Source organism: Xyrauchen texanus, unplaced genomic scaffold, assembly GCF_025860055.1.
Source record: "Xyrauchen texanus isolate HMW12.3.18 unplaced genomic scaffold, RBS_HiC_50CHRs HiC_scaffold_216, whole genome shotgun sequence".
Taxonomy (NCBI): domain Eukaryota; kingdom Metazoa; phylum Chordata; class Actinopteri; order Cypriniformes; family Catostomidae; genus Xyrauchen; species Xyrauchen texanus.
In genome coordinates this window covers 1-21,046 of record NW_026266184.1, presented here as the reverse complement: position 1 = coordinate 21,046, position 21,046 = coordinate 1, and the positions used below count along the sequence as shown (strand labels likewise).

The following is a 21,046-nucleotide window of genomic DNA, read 5'->3' as shown; positions in this document are numbered from 1 at the left end:
TAAGAATCAATATCAAGATCGCTCAAATGAAGATTGCGATGCATCAAAAACGATATTTTTACCCAACCCCTATTCCTTTAGCTCATTTGATGAAACGTAGTGTGGAAATTCTATTTTTTTTTTATTTAGAGTTTAAATTAGAGTTTAACTAAATACCAGGACACTTCAGAAGAAACTAACATCAATCGTGCATTCCAGCAAATTTTCTGATGCATAGGAAGCTTCATTTAACTATATCGATTCATACGTCCAAAGATAAATCTTGAACTTGATGCGCAACCCTCCACTAAAATGAGAGCAAATTTTCATGCTATGCGACTAAAATGTCTTTGATTTGCCACTGGCTGGTAAATGTTCAGATTTTACTCACCAGTGGTAGAATAGTATATTGGTGAAGAAGTTCATCATCCTTTCACTGTGTGCTTAGAGTAAAAGTTTGGTTTGACTCTTTACTTAGTGAGTGTCAGAAGTTTGACTCGTTTTGAAGTTTTTGTATGTGTACAAAGTGGAGATCCACGCAATCAACAAAAATAAACATTTAGTTCTAATCATGTATAGCACGGATGAGGAAAAGAAGCCATTCAAGTCTCTCTCATTAATATGCGCTCATTTACAGATGATCTTCAAAGAACTGCTGGTTTTCTTAAAGAGATAGTACCGATTTTTCACACATTCAACATATGTAAATAAACACTTGTAAAAAGTACGAATTATGCATGTAAACAATAAACATGTAACAAAATATAATATATTCAATACAACATCATTATTATTGATTGAATATATGGATTTGTTAATTTTTAAAAAGCTACAGTGTGACCAAAATTATGAAAAAGTAATAAAATATAATTAGTCAAATTAATATTTTCTTAATGTAGCTAGTTAGAAGGTCCTCTGTATAATTAACAGCATTAGCTGGGAAAGACTCTTTCATATGCAAGCAGAATCAACATTGTAACTGAAATATACCCATATGAATCAATATTGAATCGAATTCGGAATCGAATCGAGAGCTTGTGAACGGGAATCGAATCTGGAAATCTGTATCAATACTCAGCACTAAAAGTCACATATCTTATTATATATAGTTATGAGCTGAATGGAAAGGCAAACCCTTTTGATCAATTTAGACAGCATAATTCTTTCAGTGGGACATGCAAGTAAACAGGTGTGTGGTTAAGCAGATGATAACCCACAATTCTGTTTGCTCTGAAATAATTTTTTTATATAAATGAAAAATTACTGCTATCAATGTTTTTCAACCAAGCATACATGATTTATGGTGGACTGGAAAATTAAATATGGTGCTTCATGTAAAAAAATTTGCCGACCCGTTTTACCTGTTGAGATATTTAGGTTTACACCAGCAATGTGAACACCTAATTTCCTTTACATATAAAACAAACTAAACAAGGTGGGTGTAATTGACCATAAAGTGTCATGGAGAGTTAATATGAATGTATAAAGCATCATGAGCATGTGACAAATGATGTGAATGATCTTTAATGGTGGTGAAGTGATGACATTGAACTACCAAACAGATCTGTTTGTTTGGTTGCAAAGTCTAAACTGCATTTAAACAGAGACCAAGGTCTAGATGGTTATGTATTGATTTGTCATCAAAGACAAAGAGAGTGCTTTTTAAAAACATTCTGCATGAATATAGTTGTTAAATGCTTTAACATGTGCATATGTTTGTACCTTAAGCGTCAGAGTGACTGACTAGCAAAGTAACTGTTGAGGTTACAGTAGAATTACTTACGTTTGACATATAGCTCTCGGCTTGACATACCCACAATCTCCATCTTCCGTAAGTCATCCTTCATACCGAATTCTGCAAGGAGACAACAACTAATGACAAAATGCAACTATACAACACAGTTTAAAAAAAAAGCAATATGTGCTTTTGTGTTTAAAGCTGATTAACAAGTCTACAGCTGTATTAACTGTACACTGTAAACCCTAATGTTGTCATTACTGGAAAAATCAAGTTTTCTTAATTAAAATTACTTGAAAAGTCAAGTTTTGGATTCAAAACTGAAATATCTAAGTTCCTTATGAAAAATGCAAACGTAAGATTTTAAGTACAACATTAAGACTATGTGACTGTGGAATACCCACAATGCCTTGCGCTTGAATTATTTAATTAAGGGTCAAGGGAGCATGTGGGGGCATTTAAATAGTTGTTATTAAAAATTCAGAGATTTTAGCTCTTTTGTGATGTTATTTAAATGATTTGTTGTTAATAGTTGTTTTGTGTGATGTCACCATTAGGGTGATCTGTGTTCTCTTTGGTCAAGTTGGAGCCTGCTAACACTCACTGCATCCGAATATCCATACATACTTCCCTACTATATAGTATTCTAAAAGCAGTATGCCAATGGAGTAGTATGTCAGAATCCTCACAAATCATGATCCAGTAAGCGTAAAATGCCCAGATGACCTACACTTTATGGAGAGTGTGGATCGACTGGACATGTTACAAACCCAATATCCATCTGGAGATGATGCGACGTCAAGGTTACAATGCTGGATTTAAGAGAATTGCGACTCGGATAACTCTGTAAGTGAAATATATACAAAGAAATCTGTTCATTGTGTTTAAATGGTGCTTGTTTAACAAAACCAGAGCTGACTATTTCAGCTGTTGTTGTTCTTATGTCATTGTGGAGGCGAGGGCGGGGATGAGCTTTCGTCTTTGGAGAGAGGAAGAGGTAAGGGTTTTCACCAGGGATTAATTGCTGGTAATTGCTGCTTCTATGTTCGCAGTGACAGGGGAAATAAAAAGGAGCCAGACCTCAGAGTAAGAGAGTGATATGTTTGTGCCTTCATCTTAATAGTAGTTTTGATATGTAGCACTTCAATTATTATTTTTCTAATACAATTATTGTAATTATATATATATATATATATATATATATATATATATATATATATATATATATATATATATATATATATTTGTATAATTATGTATAATTATGGTGTCACAAACAAGAGATGCTCTGCAGTACAGGGACTCCAGGGACCACAAATTGTCATTGGCTGGTACTGAGGTGAGAACTGGCAGGAAATGGAGAGTGGAGTAAGAAGTGGAGGTGGCAAAGTCACGTCTGAGGCAAAGGGCTCTGGTGGGGACAGTGGCACCAGGCTGAGGGAGTTTGGGATACTTTCCAAAAAGGCAGGTCGTAAAGACCAAAAGCAACATGAAAAACACTTTTTAATCCAGGAAGAATTCCAAGCAGGCGTGATGGAAGATCGAGCAAGCATGGATGGTGGGGCTCCAGCAGCAGAGGACATGAACATGTTGGGAAAGCATAATGCAACACAGGATTACCTGGGCTAACATCATGCAGGCAGACTTCCATCGTGTCCGGTTCCTTGTTCACACCCAACCATCACATCTTGGTAAAAAGTGAGACCCTTCTGCCCTCGTTGTCCTGGAAGGGGTTCTCTGGAGCATCTCCTCAGTAGCTGCCCAAAAGCCCTTGGGGAAGGTCGCTATCGTTGGCGCCTCGGCCAGGTGCTCAAGGCAGTTGCAGAGAGCATAGCTGCTGCCATTGGCACCAGCAAAAACAATCATGCCCCAAAGAAGTCCAACACCTTCATCAAAGCTGGTGAGAAACCTCATCTACAAACAAAGTCAAGGTCCGGTCTCCTCCACACAGCCTGGCACTGGCAGTTCAAAGTCGATCTGGGTAAGCAGCTAAAGTTCCCTGAGCACATCATGTCAACATCAATCTGGGTCCAACAAGCAAATGGTCATTCTGAAACTCACAGTGTCCTGTGAAGAGTGCATTGAAGAGGCCAACAAGAGGAAGTGCGCAACATACCAGGAACTGGTGGAGACATGCCTGGCCAGAGGCTGGAGGACACACTATGAGCCAATTGAAGTAGGCTGTAGGGGCTTTACAGAGCCCTTAACCTGTTGGGCATAATGGGTGTTGCAAAGAAGAGGGCCATCCAATCTGTGACCGATCAGCTGAATGCCACTTTGGTGAATTAAAGTACCAATTTCCTTCTGAAACAGCTAGATCTGTACATAAATCCAAACTTTTGGCCTCCAGTGTGTGTGTGTGTGTGAGGGAAAAAAGTATTTGATCCCCTGCTGATATTGTACCTTTGCCCACTGAAAAACAAATTATCAGTCTATAATTGTAATGGTAGGTTAATTTGAACAGTGAGAGACAGAATAACAACAAACAAATTCAGAAAAACGCATGTCAAAAATTTTATAAATTGAATTGCATCTTAATGAGGGAAATAAGTATTCGACCCCTCTGCAAAACCCTTGTTGGCAATCACAGAGGTCAGATGTTTCTTGTAGTTGGCCACCAGGTTTGCACATATCTCAGGAGGGATTTTGTCCCACTCCTCTTTGCAGATCTTCTCCAAGTCATTAAGGTTTCGAGGCTGATGTTTGGCCCACTTGAACCTTCAGCTCCCTCCACAGATTTTCTATGGGATTAAGGTCTGGAGACTGGCTAGGCCACTCCAGGACCTTAATGTGCTTCTTCTTGAGCCACTCCTTTGTTGACTTGGCCGTGAATTTTGGGTCATTGTCATGCTGGAATACCCATCCACGACCCATTTTCAATGCCCTGGCTGAGGGAAGGAGGTTCTCACCCAAGATTTGAAGGTACATGGCCCCGTCTATCGTCCCTTTGATGTGGTGAAGTTGTCCTCTCCCCTTAGCAGAAAAACACCCCCAAAGCATAATGTTTCCACCTCCATGTTTGACGGTGGGGATGGTGTTCTTGGGGTCATAGGCAGCATTCCTCCTCCTCCTCCTCCAAACACGGCGAGTTGAGTTGATGCCAAAGAGCTCAATTTTGGTCTCATCTGACCACAACACTTTCCCCCAGTTCTCCTCTGAATCATTCAGATGTTCATTGGCAAACTTCAGACGGGCCTGTACATGTGCTTTCTTGTGCAGGGGGACCTTGTGGGTGCTGCAGGATTTCAGTCCTTCACGGCGTAGTGTTTTACCAATTGTTTTCTTGGTGACTATGGTCCCAGCTGCCTTGAGATCATTGACAAGATCCTCCCGTGTAGTTCTGGGCTGATTCCTCAACGTTCTCATGATCATTACAACTTCACCTGGTGAGGTCTTGCATGGAGCCCCAGACCGAGGGAGATTGACAGTTCTTTTGTGTTTCTTCCATTTGCAAATAATCGCACCAACTGTTGTCACCTTCTCACCAAGCTGCTTGGCGATGGTCTTGTAGCCCATTGCAGCCTTGTTTAGATCTACAAACTTGTCCCTGACATTCTTCGACAGTTCTTTGGTCATGGCCATGGTGGAGAGTTTGGAATCTGATTGATTGATTGCTTCTGTGAACAGATGTCTTTTATACATGTAACAAGCTGAGATTAGGAGCACTAATCGGTAATCAGTGAATTTTCCCCTCTAAAATCAGTATCGGTCTAAAAAATCCTATATCAGTCGGGCTCTAGTAAGAATGCAATTGCAGAGCTTTCTATTTGCAATTATACTGTTAATGATGCAATTGCAGAGCTCTACGATTGCATTATACTAGTAAAAACTCAAATTAAAGATCTACAATTGATTTTTTACCAGTAAGAATGTAATTGCAGAGATCTGTATTCAATTAAAGAGCTCTGCAATTTAATTCTTACTAGTTGGAATTTCAATTGATTTCATCAGTCCATAAGATTTTTTTATATATATATATATATATATATATATATATATATATATATATATATATATATATGTCTATATCTAAGTCCCTCATTTCATCTGTTGTTGATAGCTCAATTGGAAAACTTTAGTCTCAGATCATGCCCTGGTGAGTTTAGAGGTGTTTCCACATACAGAGAAATGGAAATCATATAGTTGGCACTTTAATGTGTCCCTTTTGCAAAATCCTGAATCCCAACAAATGTTAAAGGCTGAAATCAATGTTTATATGGAGACCAACTGGTCTCCAGTATTCTCTGTGGGCGTGGCTTGGGAGGCACTTAAGGCAGTTCTTAGGGGTTTGATCATACACATGTCTACAGATATAATACTATTTTACTATTTGGGAGGTTGTGTTTTGGCTATTCAGGGCAAGACAGTCATACTTTAAGTCACGGGACAAGGCATGAAAACTTCTGGCTAGATATACAAAGCAAGAGAGTTTTTTCTACCATTCCCACAGTGAAATCTGCTGGTGGTGAAATATTTACCTCAGCCAATGATATTAATAATGCTTTTAAAAAATTCTATCCTGATCTCTATAGTTCCATGTCTTCGTCTACTGAGGTGGATATTTTAAACTTTGTGGAACCATTAGAAATTCCTAAACTGACAGCTGAGCCAAAAAAATATTTTGATTCTGCGTACATGCAAGGCTCGATGGAGTTTTTTTTTTTCTCAAATTTACGTTTGGCCCAGGCAAATTTTGGCCGATGGGGCGGTCATCAATATAGGGAATAAACACATGGAAAGTTGACAGATCATTCTGAGGGGATGGAAGTTAAATGGTTCGCCCTCATTTCAGGAGTGGTGCATTGATATGGGCAGGGTGGCAGCATTTGAGGAGATGTCAGATGTCAGATAGAGGTCACCCCTGATCAAAATTTCTGTTGCTGTGAATTGCTAAGCGAGTTAAAGATGATTTCCAAAAGGCATAAAGTTAAAGATGACACATTTCTTTAATATTTTAAGCAATGTTACTTTTTTTTATTTCTACCTTTTACAGTTTCAAAATAACAAAAAAGGAAAGGGGCAAGCAAACGTTTAGGCACCCTGCATGGTCAGTATTTAGAAACACCCCATTTGGCAAGTATCCCAGCTTGTAAAAGCTTTTTGTAGCCAGCTAACTCTAATTCTTGTTTGGGGGATTTTCGCCCATTCTTCCTTGCAAAAGGCTTCTAGTTCTGTGAGATTCTTGGGCCGTCTTGCATGCACTGCTATTTTCAGGTCTATCCACAGATTTTCAATGATGTTTAGGTCAGGGAACTGTGAGGCCCATGGCAAATTCTTCAGCTTGCGCCTCTTAAGGAAATCCATTGTGGATTTTGAGGTGTGTTTAGGATTACTATCCTGTTGTAGAAGCCATCCTCTTCATCCTTTTTTATAGATGGTGTGATGTTTGCTTCCAGAATTTGCTGGCATTTAATTGAATCCATTCTTTCCTCTACCAGAGAAATGTTCCCCTGTGCCACTGGCTGCAACACAAGCCCAAAGCATGATCGATCCACCCCCGTGCTTAATAGTTGGAGAGGTGTTCTTTTCATGAAATTCTGCACCCTTTTTTCTTCAAGCATTCCACTGCTCATTGTGGACAATGTTATATTTGAACTTCATCAGTCCACAGGACATGTTTCTAAAATGCATCAGGCTTGTTTAGATGTTCATTTGCAAACTTCTGATGCTGAAATTTGTGGTGAGGATGCAGGAAAGGTTTTCTTCTCATGAAGGTTATATTTGTGCAGGTGTCGCTGCACAGTAGAACAGTGCACCACTACTCCAGTGTCTGCTAAATCTTCCTTAAGGTCTTTTGCAGCCAAAAAGGGGTTTTAATTTGCTTTTATAGCAATCCTACGAGGAGTTCTCTCTTAACGTTTTCTTGGTCTTCCAGAGCTCAACTTGAACAACCTGAGGAAACGGCTGCATGAAAACACTTTACCATCTTCTTATAGGCATCTCCTGCTTTGTGGGCATCAATTATTTTAATTTTCAGAGTGCTAGGCAGCTGCTTAGAGGACCCCATGGCTGCTGATTGTTGGGACAAGGTTTGAGGAGTAGGAATTTGCATCACCTGGCCTTTTCATATGATGGTTGTGAACAAACCATAGCCCTAAGATGCTAATTAAGTTTTAAAATTTATCGGAGAGCTCAAATCTGTTGGGGTGCCCAAACTTTTGCATGGTGCTCCTTTCCTTTTTTTCAATCTAAAATTGTAAAAATAAAGAATAATACACTAATCTTGCTTAAATTCTTGAAAAGAATAGTTCATCTTTAACTTTATGCCTTTTGGAGATCAGTTCATCTTCTACTCACTTAACTATTCACAGTAACAGAAACTTTGACCAGGGGTGCCCAAACATTTGCATGACACTTTATCTGACATTTTTGGAGGGCTCACAGGGAGTGGAGAGGGATTTATAGTTTTCTGTTTTTGTGTGTGTGTGATTTTGCTTTGACCACAGGGATGTTTGTTGGAGGTTAGGGTGGGGTTGGGAATTGGGAGGAGGATAGGGAATAATGGGGGTTAAAAATTGATTCTGTGCATTTATGTTTTTCTTTTCTGTTTCATGTGAAAAATGTTAATCACGAAAACAAACTGCATTCACTTTTATTGCTTGTCCTGCGATGGATCAGTCTGACTGTAGCCAACTATTTTTGAAGGTTTGTTTGATTGTGATCTAATAGAGAAAGTGAGAAACTCTTATTTAAACTTTAAGAGTTTAATTCTCGTGAGAAAGTATTTTTCTTTTAAAGATTTTATATTTCACCACTGTTTTATGATATACATTTTTACAGTAAGAGTAATTCCTTAAGTTATATAAGGAGCACACATCTGACATGTAAAATCAAAATGAAAGTTACAGACATAAACATGTAATAAAGACACATTATCCATCAAAGCCAGTAAGCTCTCGTCTTTTTGTCATTGCGAGTCTTCAGTAAAAGTTAAAAATAGTAGCTTAAATGGTCCATGCTTTCTTTTCTAAGAGCATTACTGAAGTATTTACAACATACCAGATAAGCACATATGGAATGTGAATTCAGTGTATCACAATGTGATATTATTGATATCAATATGGCCATCTCTCAAACATTATTTTACCTAACTCAGTGTTACAATGAGAATATTCAAGCTAAATGTATCTGATATCTGAATGTATACAATTATTTACTGATATCTGAAATGATACAATTATTTACTTTAATTATTTAGCAGTTAAATGGACATCCAGTGCAGCCTCCTGCTCTGCTCATGATGAAGAGATTATTCACCCAACCAGCAGTGCCACAACAGCAGGTACTTCCATCACATCAACACCTCATAAAGAGAAAGAGGCCACACCACTCCCTAGTGGCATCACCATAACAACAGAAGGCAGTCAGACCTCTTTAATAATAGCAGATGGCCTGTACTATTGCTAAGTGTCAAGTAAATCCGTGTGCTGTGAAATAGTGAAAAAGGAGTCCTGAGTGCACTTTGAATATAGCTTACTTGAAATGTTCTGTTTTATATGTTCCTGTTATTTTTGTAAAATAAATGGTTATCATTATAATAGTGTGTTTGTTGTGTGTGTGTGTGTGGGGGGCCGCTTTCTGAAGGGCCCGCTTTTTTGGGGGGCTATGGCCACCAGGGTCACTAAGATCACCTTTGATCACGCGTGTGACATTACAGCGCTTGATTAAGGCTGTTCAGGCTGTCAGCACAAAAAGAGCACTAAAACCCGGGCCGCTTTCCTTCTAAATACAAATCTGACATTTCCGTACGTGCAAATGTAGGCTATGTTATACACGGTATATGAGCCGATAATGAAACACATTACCCTCCGTACATCTCCTTCTCCAGATTGTTTCTGTGTTCAGGATCTGCCTGAATTTCTTGCACACCAGCGCAAGATTGGGAAGCGCCGTGCCGGATAAAGAAGCAAAGATCTCAACTAAGAGCTCCGGGGGCAAATCCAGCAGTGACTGCGGACGCGGTGGCACCGCGCAGGCTGAGGCCGAGTCCTCGCAACCGAACCCAGCGACCCCACTACCACCACCGGCTCCGCTAGGCCCCGCACCGCAGGTCTTGTGACAGCTGCTGCCATCGGGGTCGTCTTTCATTTTGCCCACGACCCGCTCTTCCTCCTCGTCCATGTCCATCTCAGAGTCGCTCTCCTGATCCGCCTGGCTTTGCCTGCACCGCGTCTGACCCGCTCCGCAGAGCCTGGCACACACCGCCATCCGTAGCAACATTACATCATCACCGCACAACAGCTGTCAAACCTGAGGTGCTCCGCTAGATATTGCGCTGCGCTCCATACGTGATCAGGCGTATTCGCGTGACGAATTCACATGACACCATCGCGCTGCACGCTTTGACGTCATATACTGTTTTCACACTCCGGATTTTGGAATGCGGAAGTGAACGACTGCAGCGTTAACTTTGACAGCAGTGAATGGAGATCACAGCAAATATTATTTTCACTTACCCGTTTGCTCCAAGACCAAAAGAAAAAAATCCACTATTCTAATCGAAGTTTACTAGTAAAAAAAAATCACATTAAAATATGTTTAATTGCAGAACTCTCCTTGAATTTTACTAGTAAGAATTTTATTGCAGAGCTCTTTTATTGCATTCTTACAAGAAAGAAAGTAATTGCAGATCTCTACAATAGCGATTGTTATTGAATTGTAGAGCTCTCTGTTCAGTGAATCTCATTATGGTAATCACGCCTAATGCATATTCATATTCATCTGCCTTGCATAAATTGTCAGGCAGGAAATGTACATTATTACAAACAATATCATTTCTGTTGTGAAAACCAGGATGTGAATTACATTTTGAGGGGTCGTCTAGGGGTTTGGAGGGAGAGAGAGAGAGAAAATGTATGAGTATATTATTATACAGTAAATGCAGGGGCGAAAATTTCATCAAAATGTTGGGGGGGACAATAAACAATTCTCAAGAGCAATTTTTGAAGGGGACACCAAGGGGTTTTTTGTTGTTGCCCCGTTTGCATTTGTATTATTTTATTTCTTAAACAATTATTTTAAGAATATATCATTATATTATTTACAATACACATATTTTAATGATATTAAAATATGTGTATTGTCCCGACCTCCCGCAATTTCCGCCTATGAGTATTACAATTATTATAGGTACTAAAATCATAACCAATTATATTATGTAAACAGGGGCTTTTTTCGAAATTGCCCCTATCCACTTAGGGCATTTTTATTTGTGTTGGCGATGGTATGATAACTGTGATTTCATGTGGACATCCAGTGTACACTTACCGAAGGTATATTGCCCATGATCCACCAAAGGAGGACTGAGTGAGCAAGAAATAATTCAAGTAGGAGACGCTAGTTTGCACTTTCCCCCATTCCAATAATATTTTTCATGCTCTAAAGTTTTTACTTTTTTAGAAAGTCGTTGATTGATTAAAATTATTCTGTTAACATATTAAATGTTTTCAATTAGATTGCTATGAGGCCACATGATGGCGCTATGCGCTCATGGTCACTCCTCTGCATTCAGATCTGCCCAGCTTGGAAGGAAAGTTTCAAGATAATAAATAATGAATAAACATATACCCTTGTTAATCTGTGTGTTATTCTTATTGGATGCAATTAAAATGTTTGCTAAATAAGATTTTTTTAAAAAATCTAATAATATAGGCCTACACAACACGCATGGGCTTTATTTTAAAATTTAGCCTACCTCATTTGAAAAAATGAGGATTTGGATTTCAAAGGGTTTGAAAAGACAAATGTGTGTAACCGCCTCTGTTCTGCATCTCATGAATACAAGTTTTTACTAGTAAGAATGCAATTGTAGAGCTCTGTAATTAACCATTTTACTTGTAAAACAGTTAGAGAGCTCTGTTATTGATTTATTACTAATGAGAATTGAACTGCTTTCTAATTAAATTCTTAATAGTAAAAATGCAGTTAAGTTGAGAAACGCTGGGAAGATAAATCGGCTTGCCATAATATTGAACTTGTAAAATAAGAAAGCTGTGAAATGCGTCAGTAATGTGATATATTTATTTAATGTATAGGCCCTGGCTGTACCTTGTTTTGTTGTCTCTTTGTTTCTTTCTTCTTTTCTTTTTCATTCTTGTAATATTGATAGGGGCCTATACCAAATTAGGTGCATCTTTTACTATTGCTAATTACTTAAACAAGTTTTACTTGCATGGTCTTCAATCAATTTTAAACATAATTTAAACAAAAAAATTTGACGTCAGGGCCGAATCTAGGGGGTGCAGGGCTGAACTTTTTAAAAGTATTTTGGCTGGCAACGGTAATGGTGTTATTAATGTGAAATACCTCTTGTTCTATCTAATTAATAATAATAATAGAAAAAAACGTGAAGACTTGCAGGTCCGCATCAGTGCTAAAGGTTTTAGATTTAAAACCATCGATCGGCTACAAAAACATCACTTTATAATTAAAAAATGGTCTTGGAAAGTCTCGAAACAGTGCATAATAAAGACATCTGCTGGTCAAATATGTGTAACTGCAACGGGAAGAAAGTCCAAATAGGCCTAAATGATAAAGGTGGCCTCCTTACGCCTTCAATTTTTTGGATCTCTTAAATATTTTAATCAGTATAATAGATTAAATTCTGATTCAGTAGATGCAGATCTTTGTGATTGATCCATCATCTGATCCGAGAAAAGTTAACAGCCTACAGGCGAATGCAACACCAGATCAATGCAAAGTGTTTGTTGATTTAAATAGGCTATCATTGTGTGATAATTGGCCACTAAATAAAATAAATTCTAATACATTCTGAAACTCGTTGGCTTCAAACCAAACTCATTGAAATTGCAGGATTTGTTTCCCTTCTAGTCTCTCTGGACAACTTTGTCTATTAAAATGTGTTCATTTGCGTCTACATTTGTTGTTGTTTTGTAAAAAAAAAAAACATTTTTTTAAAAAAGCTGTAAAATGACTTTATTATTTATTTATTTTTATTATTGAGAACAATTCAAATTAAACAAACAGGAGTAGGCTACAAATTACAATTTAAAAAACATTATTATATTTAAAATATGTCAGGGGTATAGGGGAAATATATGAAAGTGAATCAACAAAAAATACGCTATAGAAATGTTTTGTACACAGTAAACAACTGCACAGTTCGTATTGTTTTCATATTTTTACTTTTAAATGTCATTTCCAAATATTTTAATTGACATTTTAAATGGTTAAAATACAGATATTTTTTCAGTCCATTTAACTTTATGTATATAATAACGAGCCATGAAAATAATTAAATCACATATAAATACGAAATTTAATCATTTTCAACTCATTTCAAACGACTTGTGCTTTGGGACAATATCTAAATCAAGTAAAATGATTGAAATGAACTGCAGCCACAAACAACAGCAATTGGTCTATCCTCGTCAGCGCTGTGAAAAGTAACACGTACCACAAGACATAACATGCAAATCCATCTATAATTTGCCGCCTGCTGAGTTGATCGTCACAATTCACAAATATTCGTGAAACAATATAATAACAAAGAAATGTGTACAACTTGACGTTGTTAATATATATATATATATATATATATATATATATATATATATATATATATATATATATATATATATATATATATATACTCCAGTTGCCATAGCAACGAGAACAACAAACGAATGACGTAGACGACATGGTAACTTCATATTGTTTTTCTTGAAGTTTACGTTAAAAAATATCGATCGATGTTATAATTATGACTGTTTTGCTTTGTCCAGGCTGAAGTCGAAGACACTTTAAAGAGAATTCAGAGCCATAAGGGTGTTATTGGCACAATAGTCGTTAATGGAGAAGGCAAGTAACCGTTACCTTACTAAGTATTTACTATAGTAACTCTAACTGGAGTAAGTTTTTTGTTGTTGTTGTTGTTGTTTTTGGATGTAGATTCATTGTAAATAATCTATAAGAATAAGACGGGTTGTTTTGTGGCCATTATGTGAATGTGCTTTCATTAAAATTACAATAGTTTGTTTTATAGAAAGTTAACCATAGTTATGGTAATGAGTCATCCATGATTTTACCTGTAATCATCTTACTATAAACACCACAAACGATGGTTAATACAAATTGTGGTTATTGTATTGTATTGTATTTGATTGTATGGTATGGTAAAACTCATTAACTCAATACAACTAAAGGTCAATCAGTTATACACTGGACAAATGTACTAATTTTGTTCTTATGGAAAGAAATTGGCACTTTTATTCACCAAAGTGTCATTCAACTGATCATAATGTATAGTCAGGACTTTCGCAAACTGTTTGACTTGAAAAAAGACCAACAAATATTTTTAAAGAGCCGTTTGGGAGCCAAAAGAGCCGGCTCACTGAAAAGAGCCGGAATGCCCATCACTAACAATGTTAAGCTTAATTTCAGGATCCAAATAGCTTTCATCTGTGTTTGATATAATGGTAAGTGATTTTCTAGTACCAAATGAGCAATTTAGCATGATTACTCAAGGATAAGGTGTTGGAGTGATGGCTGCTGGAAATGGGGCCTGTCTATATTTGATAAAAAAATAGTTTTTTCAAATAGTGATGGTGTTTTTTTACATCAGTAATGTCCTGACTATACCTTGTGATCAGTTGAATGACACTTTAGTGAATTAAAGTACCAATTTCCTTTCGAAACAGCAAAATCTGTACATTATTCCAAACTTTTGGCCGCCAGTGTATCAGAATATTCGACCATTCGACCTGGTTTGTTTGCTCTTTTATTGTTAGGTATTCCCATCAGAACCACACTAGACAGCTCAACCACTGTGCTGTATGCCGGACTGCTGCATCAACTGACTTTAAAAGCCAGAAGTACAGTGAGAGACATCGACCCCCAGAATGACCTGACATTCCTGCGCATCAGATCCAAGAAACACGAGATCATGGTGGCGCCAGGTAGGTCACCATATTATCAGACCCCTCTTATCGGGCTTGCTGTCAAACGCTTTCACCTTTTCCCTATTCTTCCAGATAAAGAATACCTGTTGATTGTGATCCAGAACCCCAGTGAATAACTTGGTCAGTGTTAAACGACATCAGGAGGTTTGCACACTGTTTTTGTTGGGGGTTTCACATCGGCATAGTAAATAATTTTCTTAAACGTGTGAATTTGAATTAACATGATGTTCATATACATGTATGATATTTCATATGGTGTTCACCACTTGAGATAATCCAAGACTGCAACCTATCTGTTATCCTCAAGTTATTTAAGAAATGATAACGTTTGATTGTGCGGTGTCATTGATTACATGTATTGTTGCCAATAAATAAGTGAACCCATGTTTGTTAAAGGTCTTCTAAATGTAAATTGAATTTCTCTGGCTTCATAACAATTTTATGATATGGCTAAATGTATTGTTGTTTTCGTTCCCCTCATGCAGTAAATTCAAGTTTAATAGATACAATATCCACTAGAGGGATCCACTTTATTGCTGCTTCTTTACTGCTCTGAAATATTGCTGGTTTAATCGGCTAGTTCAAAAGGTAATGGGATGTGTTTGTGGATGCATCTCATTTAAATGCATTTGTTCCTTTATTACACATTTATTAAAATTACACTGGATAGATGAGATGAGACGGATGTCAGCTGGAACCTTTGGGTTCACTTTTCTTTTGTGTTGCAGTAGCCCAAGTGTATTTGCCTGCGGGTATAGTGTTGTGTTTTGAAAGGAATAATGTGACCTGAAACTTTATGCTCTAATTAATATCAGGCCACATCCACACTACTCCGTCGTTTTATTATGGAAGCCAGATCTTGCCATGGTATTAAAAAATAAAAGAGAAAATTTGGACTTTATATCCTGATTTGTGACTTTCTCACAATTGCGAAATAAATTTGCTATTGTGACTTTGTGATATAAGTTTACATCTTGCAATTGCAACTTTATATCTAGCCATTTTGACTTTATATCTCACAAATGCAACTTTATTTCTTGCAATTTTAACATTATCATAATTGTGACCATATCTTGCCATTTTTATTTTATTTCTTGCAATTTTGACTATATCTCAAATTTTTGTCTTTATATCTCACAAATGCAACTTTATAAATCACAATTGCAACTTTATTTCTCAAATGTGCAACTTTATATCTTGCGATTCTGGGCTATAAAGTCCAGTTTGTGAGAAATAAGTTGCAAATAGTCACAATTGCTAGACAAACTACCAATTCTGAGTTTATTTCTTACAATTGCGTGTATATTTTGCAATTTTTATTTGATTTCTTTCAAATGCAACTTTATAACTCTATATTGCAACTTCATTTTTCACAAGTATGACTTTACTTCTTGCCATTCAGGGTTATATAAGTCGCACTTGTGAGAAATAAAGTTACGAATAGTCACAAATGATTATATTTCACAATTTTGCCTTATATTTAGCTATTTCGATTTTATTTCTTGCAATGGCGTCTATGTATATCTCACTATTTCAAATTTATAGGCCAAAAATTTGACTTAACATGATATAAAGCTGCAATTTTCAAGATATAAAGTCACAATTGTGAGATGTAGACAGAATTTCTTATTATTGTTCTATTCTTTCTGTTGCAGGACCAATGCACCATACATTATAACTCAGAATTGAGAGAATGGTCACATTTGTGAGACAAAATATCTGAGTTTAGTTCTCACAATTGCTAGTGTATCTCTCAATTTAGATTTTATATCTCGCAATTGCAACTTTATATCTTATATAAAGCATTTAAGCCTATATTGCATGATATGAAGCCAAAGTTGTGAGATATAAGTCACAATTGTCAGATGTACTGAGAGAGAAAATCCTTTTTTATTTTTCTATTTTGTAGCAGGATCAATGCACCATTCCGTAACTTTAAGCTGTTGACTGGTAGCCTTATTTTCATTATTTACCATGAGCTTTTTATCAATGGACATGTGTAATTTGATTTTCATCCTCTTATTATGGTACTGATAATAACTAGATGTGAACAGAATATTTCTGGTCTCTTTAAATCACGTTCACTTTGTAAATTGTCAACAACACTATCAAAAAAGTTTAATGTTAAACACTTGAGTCAAAACTACTCAAATTCACTATTGTACCTCAGGCTCTTTGACAACAGATTATGAGGATGCTTGGTTATCGATAAGAAATCAATATCTCCAAAACATCAGTACCACCCAGTAAATCTAACAAAATTCTTGTGTCCAACAATTAAAATCATACAACAGTGTTATAACTTTGACAGTCTGTTGATTTGATATTCACTGTTGAAAACAATATATATTTTTAATATTGTACTGATTGTAACAAAATAAAATGACCAAAAACATGATATTTAGTTGTGTCCAACATTTTGCCTGTTCCTGTATAACACCCCTATTTAAAAATGTAACATTCCATAAAATTGTGCCGCCCAGGGCTGTCAATCAGGGCTGTTAATCAGAAGGTTGCTGGTTCGAACCCCACGGCCACCACCATTGTGCCCTTGAGCAAGGCACTTAACTCCAGGTTGTTCCGGGGGGATTGTCCCTGTAATAAGTGCTCTGTAAGTCGCTTTGGATAAAAGCGTCTGCCAAATGCATAAATGTAAATGTAAATGTAGGTGTACTAAATTGGAGGTGTACCTGTGGATGTATTTTAAGGCCTACCTTCAAAACTCAGTGCCTCTTTGCTTGGTTGATTTCTTTTTGATTTTCCCATGATGTCAAGATCTCAGAAAAAACATTGTGGACCTCCACAAGTCTGGTTCATCCTTGGGAGCAATTTCCAAACTCCTGACGGTACCACGTTCATCTGTACAAACAATAGTATGCAAGTATAAACATTGTGGGACCACGCAGCCATCATACTGCTCAGGAAGGAGATGCATTCTATCTCCTAAAGATGAATCTATTTTGGTGTGAAAAGTGCAAATCAAACCCAGAAACAGCAAAAGACCAAGAAGATCTATATCCACAGTAAAACAAGTCCTATATCGACATAACCTGAAAGGCTGCTCAGCAAGGATGAAGCCAGTGCACCAAAACCGCCATAAAAAAGCCAGACTACAATTTGCGAGTGCACATGGGGATCTTAAGATCCGTAAGATCTTACGTTTTGGAGAAATTTCCTCTGGTCCGATGAAACAAGCATGTAACTTTTTGGCCATGATGACCAACGTTATGTTTGGAGGAAAAAGGGTAAGGCTTACAAGCCGAAAGATCACCATCCCAACCGTGAAGCATGGGGGTGGCAGATCATGTTGTGGGGGTGCTTTGCTGCAGGAGGGACTGGTGTACTTCACAAAATGGATGACATCATGAAGAAGGAAAATTATGTGCATACATTGGAGCAACATCTCAAGACATCAGCCATGAAGTTAAAGCTTGGTCGCAAATGGGTCTTCCAAATGGACAATGACACCAAGCATACCTCCAGAGTTGTGGCGAAATGGTTTAAGGACAACAAAGTCAAGTTATTGGAGTGGCCATCACAAAGCCCTGACCTCAATACGATAGAAAATTTGTGGGCAGAACTGAAAAGCATGTGTGAGCAAGGGGGTCTACAAAACTGACACAGTTGCATCAGTTCTGTCTGGAGGAATGGGCCAAAATTCCAGCAACTTATTGCGAGAAGCTCGTGAATAGCTACCCAAAACATTTGACCCAAGTTAAACAATTTTAAGGCAATGATACTAAATAGTAACAATTTGTATGTAAACTTCTGACCCTCTGGGAATGTGATGAAATAAATAAAAGCTGAAATAAATTATTCTCTCTACTGTTATTCTGACATTTCATATTCTTAAAATAAAGTAGTGATCCTAACTGAGCTAAGACAGGGAATGTTTTAATGTCAGGAATTGTAAAAAAAATGAGTTTGAATGTATTTGGCTAAGGTGTATGTAAACTTTAGACTTCAACTGTAAGTTAAGCTTAATTAACAGAATATGTGTGGCTCAATGTTGTGGATCAATGTTTTTTTTCAGTTCAGACACTTACAAGGAATGGAGAGACAAGTCTAAATTATTTTCTTGCGGAAATCAACAATATGATCAAAATGCTGATATTTGAGTTTATCTTGTTTTGAAGGAATTCCTGTAAGCTTTGAAATGTGTGTCTATCCAGTCAGTATAACCGCTGATGTCCTTACCCATTCAGATACCTGGAGTGTGTTAGCTGAAATGTAAACTCTAAACCCTAAAATGATAATGAGAGGGGGTCTAGAAATCACCTGCCTGAATGAACCTCTTTGGAGTGTCTCGCTACTGGACTGACCTCTGTTCAGCTTCCATCTGCTGTCTGTTTTACATGCCCAGTGCTGCCAATTGGCACTCTCAGCATGGGGCAAGAAGCCAGCAGGTGGGTACAAGATCTCATGTTCTAAGACCAGCTCCTGAGCAGAGCCCGTGACAGATTGTCAGTGCAAGATAAGTAAACTGAGAATTAATGATTTGGTTACCCAACACCTCAACATTGACTCAAGCAATGGCCTAAGTTTGAGGTGGGACTATCTGTTTAAACAACCAATTGAAAACTGGAGGATTGTTCAGGAAACCTGCTTGAAACAGTCATTATTTTAGCATTTACATTTGATGATGCAAGTGGTGCAGAAATGACTTTAGCTTGTATGTCTTAAAATGTCTTAGTGAGCATAGCTGAAAATGTAAATGTATGGATATAACTGAATTGCTATTTAAAGTAATATACAGTATAACAATACATCTAACAATGACAGCAACACAATGCTACCCATTACTCTTGACTGGTGTAGGATGCTAAAGCATCTCTGTGTGATGAGTTTAGTGCTTTGTGGTGTAAATGTTTACCTGCTGCTAATCTGACAGCTGTTACGAGAACAGGTGATAGGCTAAAACCCACAGGACACTCTAGCCGTCCTTATCTAAATGAGCTCTTACAGGATTAAACACTTTGTTCAGTCAGAGGAATTTATTATGTTATCTGGGAAGGGCAAAGTAGTCATCATATTACGTTACTTTAAGATGCCTCAAGCATTTTCAAATTTATGGGTGTGTTTGGTTTTAACATGGTGCCAATTCTGTAACCTTTACCATTACAAATCCCTATAACATTTGCAAAATAGGTTTTGGTAAGAGTGTTGCAGTAGCATTTTGCTTTAATACAGCATTTTGAATTGTGGCGAAAGTGAAGTTGTTACATAACGGAAGGGGCGCAGTTACTGGGCCACAATTCTGGCCTGACGAAGCAAAAATAAGGCAACTGTGCCCATCCACTTTTTCAGCCATGTTGTTTCCGGAAGTATAAACCAAACCAACCAGATCTGAGGTGAATCACACCATTACAACTTTGTTTTGTAGCTAAATAAAATGTGAAAATCTAACAAAAAGACAAAGGAAAAAGACTGTGTACTTAACATCATGATGGAATGAATTACAATCCCCATAAGCACTGCTAATTATGTCATTCAATTAAAAACTAAGGGAAAATATAAAACTATTGATTTCAGGTTGTTGAATATAAGTATAGAAACAATTTAGTTGTAGTGAGACTGATTCGATTGCGTCATTCACTGGAAGTGGGCGGTTGCTGCAGGGCTTGTTTGCCGCACTTTGTCATCCATGATTCTCTTTGCGATTTATTTTATTTATTTTTTAATCAACATGAATTGACGTGGACTGATGGCTTCAACAGAATACCATCAGTGAACAACCTTGGAGCTCATGGTAGGTCTGTCTTTTAAGGTTTATAAATTAACGTTAAAAATTTTCACCCTTATGGAGAAAATAAATGGGACTTTTACTTCCAGAAACCACATATTGGAACTAGCGAAACTTCTGTGAAGACAGCACATTGTAAAAGTTCAATGCTTTACCATCACCCAACAATGTGTAAATATGTACTTTATTTAAGATACAAGTGTTGAACTGAGGTTGGCTAATATGCTAAAGCTAGCGGCAACACCAAAATACCTTAAGGCAGGTCAGTTCACTCGGCAGCCATATTTGTAGAACCTCCAGGCAGCCATTTTTTTATTGATATAAGCAAAGCTTCTATCTGCTTGAATGGGGAAAATCCAACATAATCTCATGATAACTCATGACAATTAGTATAAGATGGAGAAGTCGTAAGATACTCTCTACCACTTGGCTCATATGAAACCACTTCTATTTATATTGAGACTTAAAATCAATAGAATTTAGAAAGGTGTCAAATCTTTGCTAGCCTCTTGTCCAACACTTTAATTTAAAGTGATAGTTCACCCAAAAATGTCTCATCATTTACTCACCGTTATGCTATCAGATGTGTATGACTTTCTTTCTTCTGCAGAACACAAGAATTTTTCAGCTCTTTTGTTCCATAAAATGCATTTGAATGGGTAGCAA

The 21,046-nt window shown here is 37.2% G+C and overlaps 2 protein-coding genes across 4 annotated transcripts in view; one reads left to right on the top strand and one right to left on the bottom strand.

The window, feature by feature from the left end:
- LOC127641880 (F-box only protein 31-like) overlaps positions 1-10,076 on the bottom strand; it is a 28,081-nt gene extending 18,005 nt beyond the window's left edge. The window contains exons 1-2 of one of the 2 annotated variants that reach the window (XM_052124694.1): positions 9,523-10,076; positions 1,763-1,834 (exon numbers count right to left, since the gene is read on the bottom strand). In XM_052124694.1, coding sequence (XP_051980654.1) covers positions 1,763-1,834; positions 9,523-9,937 — 487 coding nt within the window. In that variant the 5' untranslated portion in view covers positions 9,938-10,076. The remainder of the gene's footprint in view (positions 1-1,762; positions 1,835-9,522) is intronic. The other variant, XM_052124695.1, reaches the window with a different exon arrangement.
- Positions 8,948-17,015, top strand: LOC127641882 (dynein light chain roadblock-type 2). 2 transcript variants are annotated; one of them, XM_052124697.1, is made up of 4 exons: positions 8,948-8,999; positions 13,462-13,537; positions 14,467-14,634; positions 14,710-17,015. In XM_052124697.1, exons 1-4 carry the CDS (start codon positions 8,955-8,957, stop codon positions 14,751-14,753), a joined length of 333 nt encoding a protein of 110 aa, XP_051980657.1. In that variant the 5' UTR covers positions 8,948-8,954; the 3' UTR covers positions 14,754-17,015. The 2 variants fall into 2 exon arrangements, with proteins under 2 accessions (XP_051980657.1, XP_051980659.1); XM_052124699.1 differs by lacking the exon at positions 8,948-8,999 and adding an exon at positions 13,359-13,379.
- Positions 17,016-21,046: the final 4,031 nt, after the last annotated feature.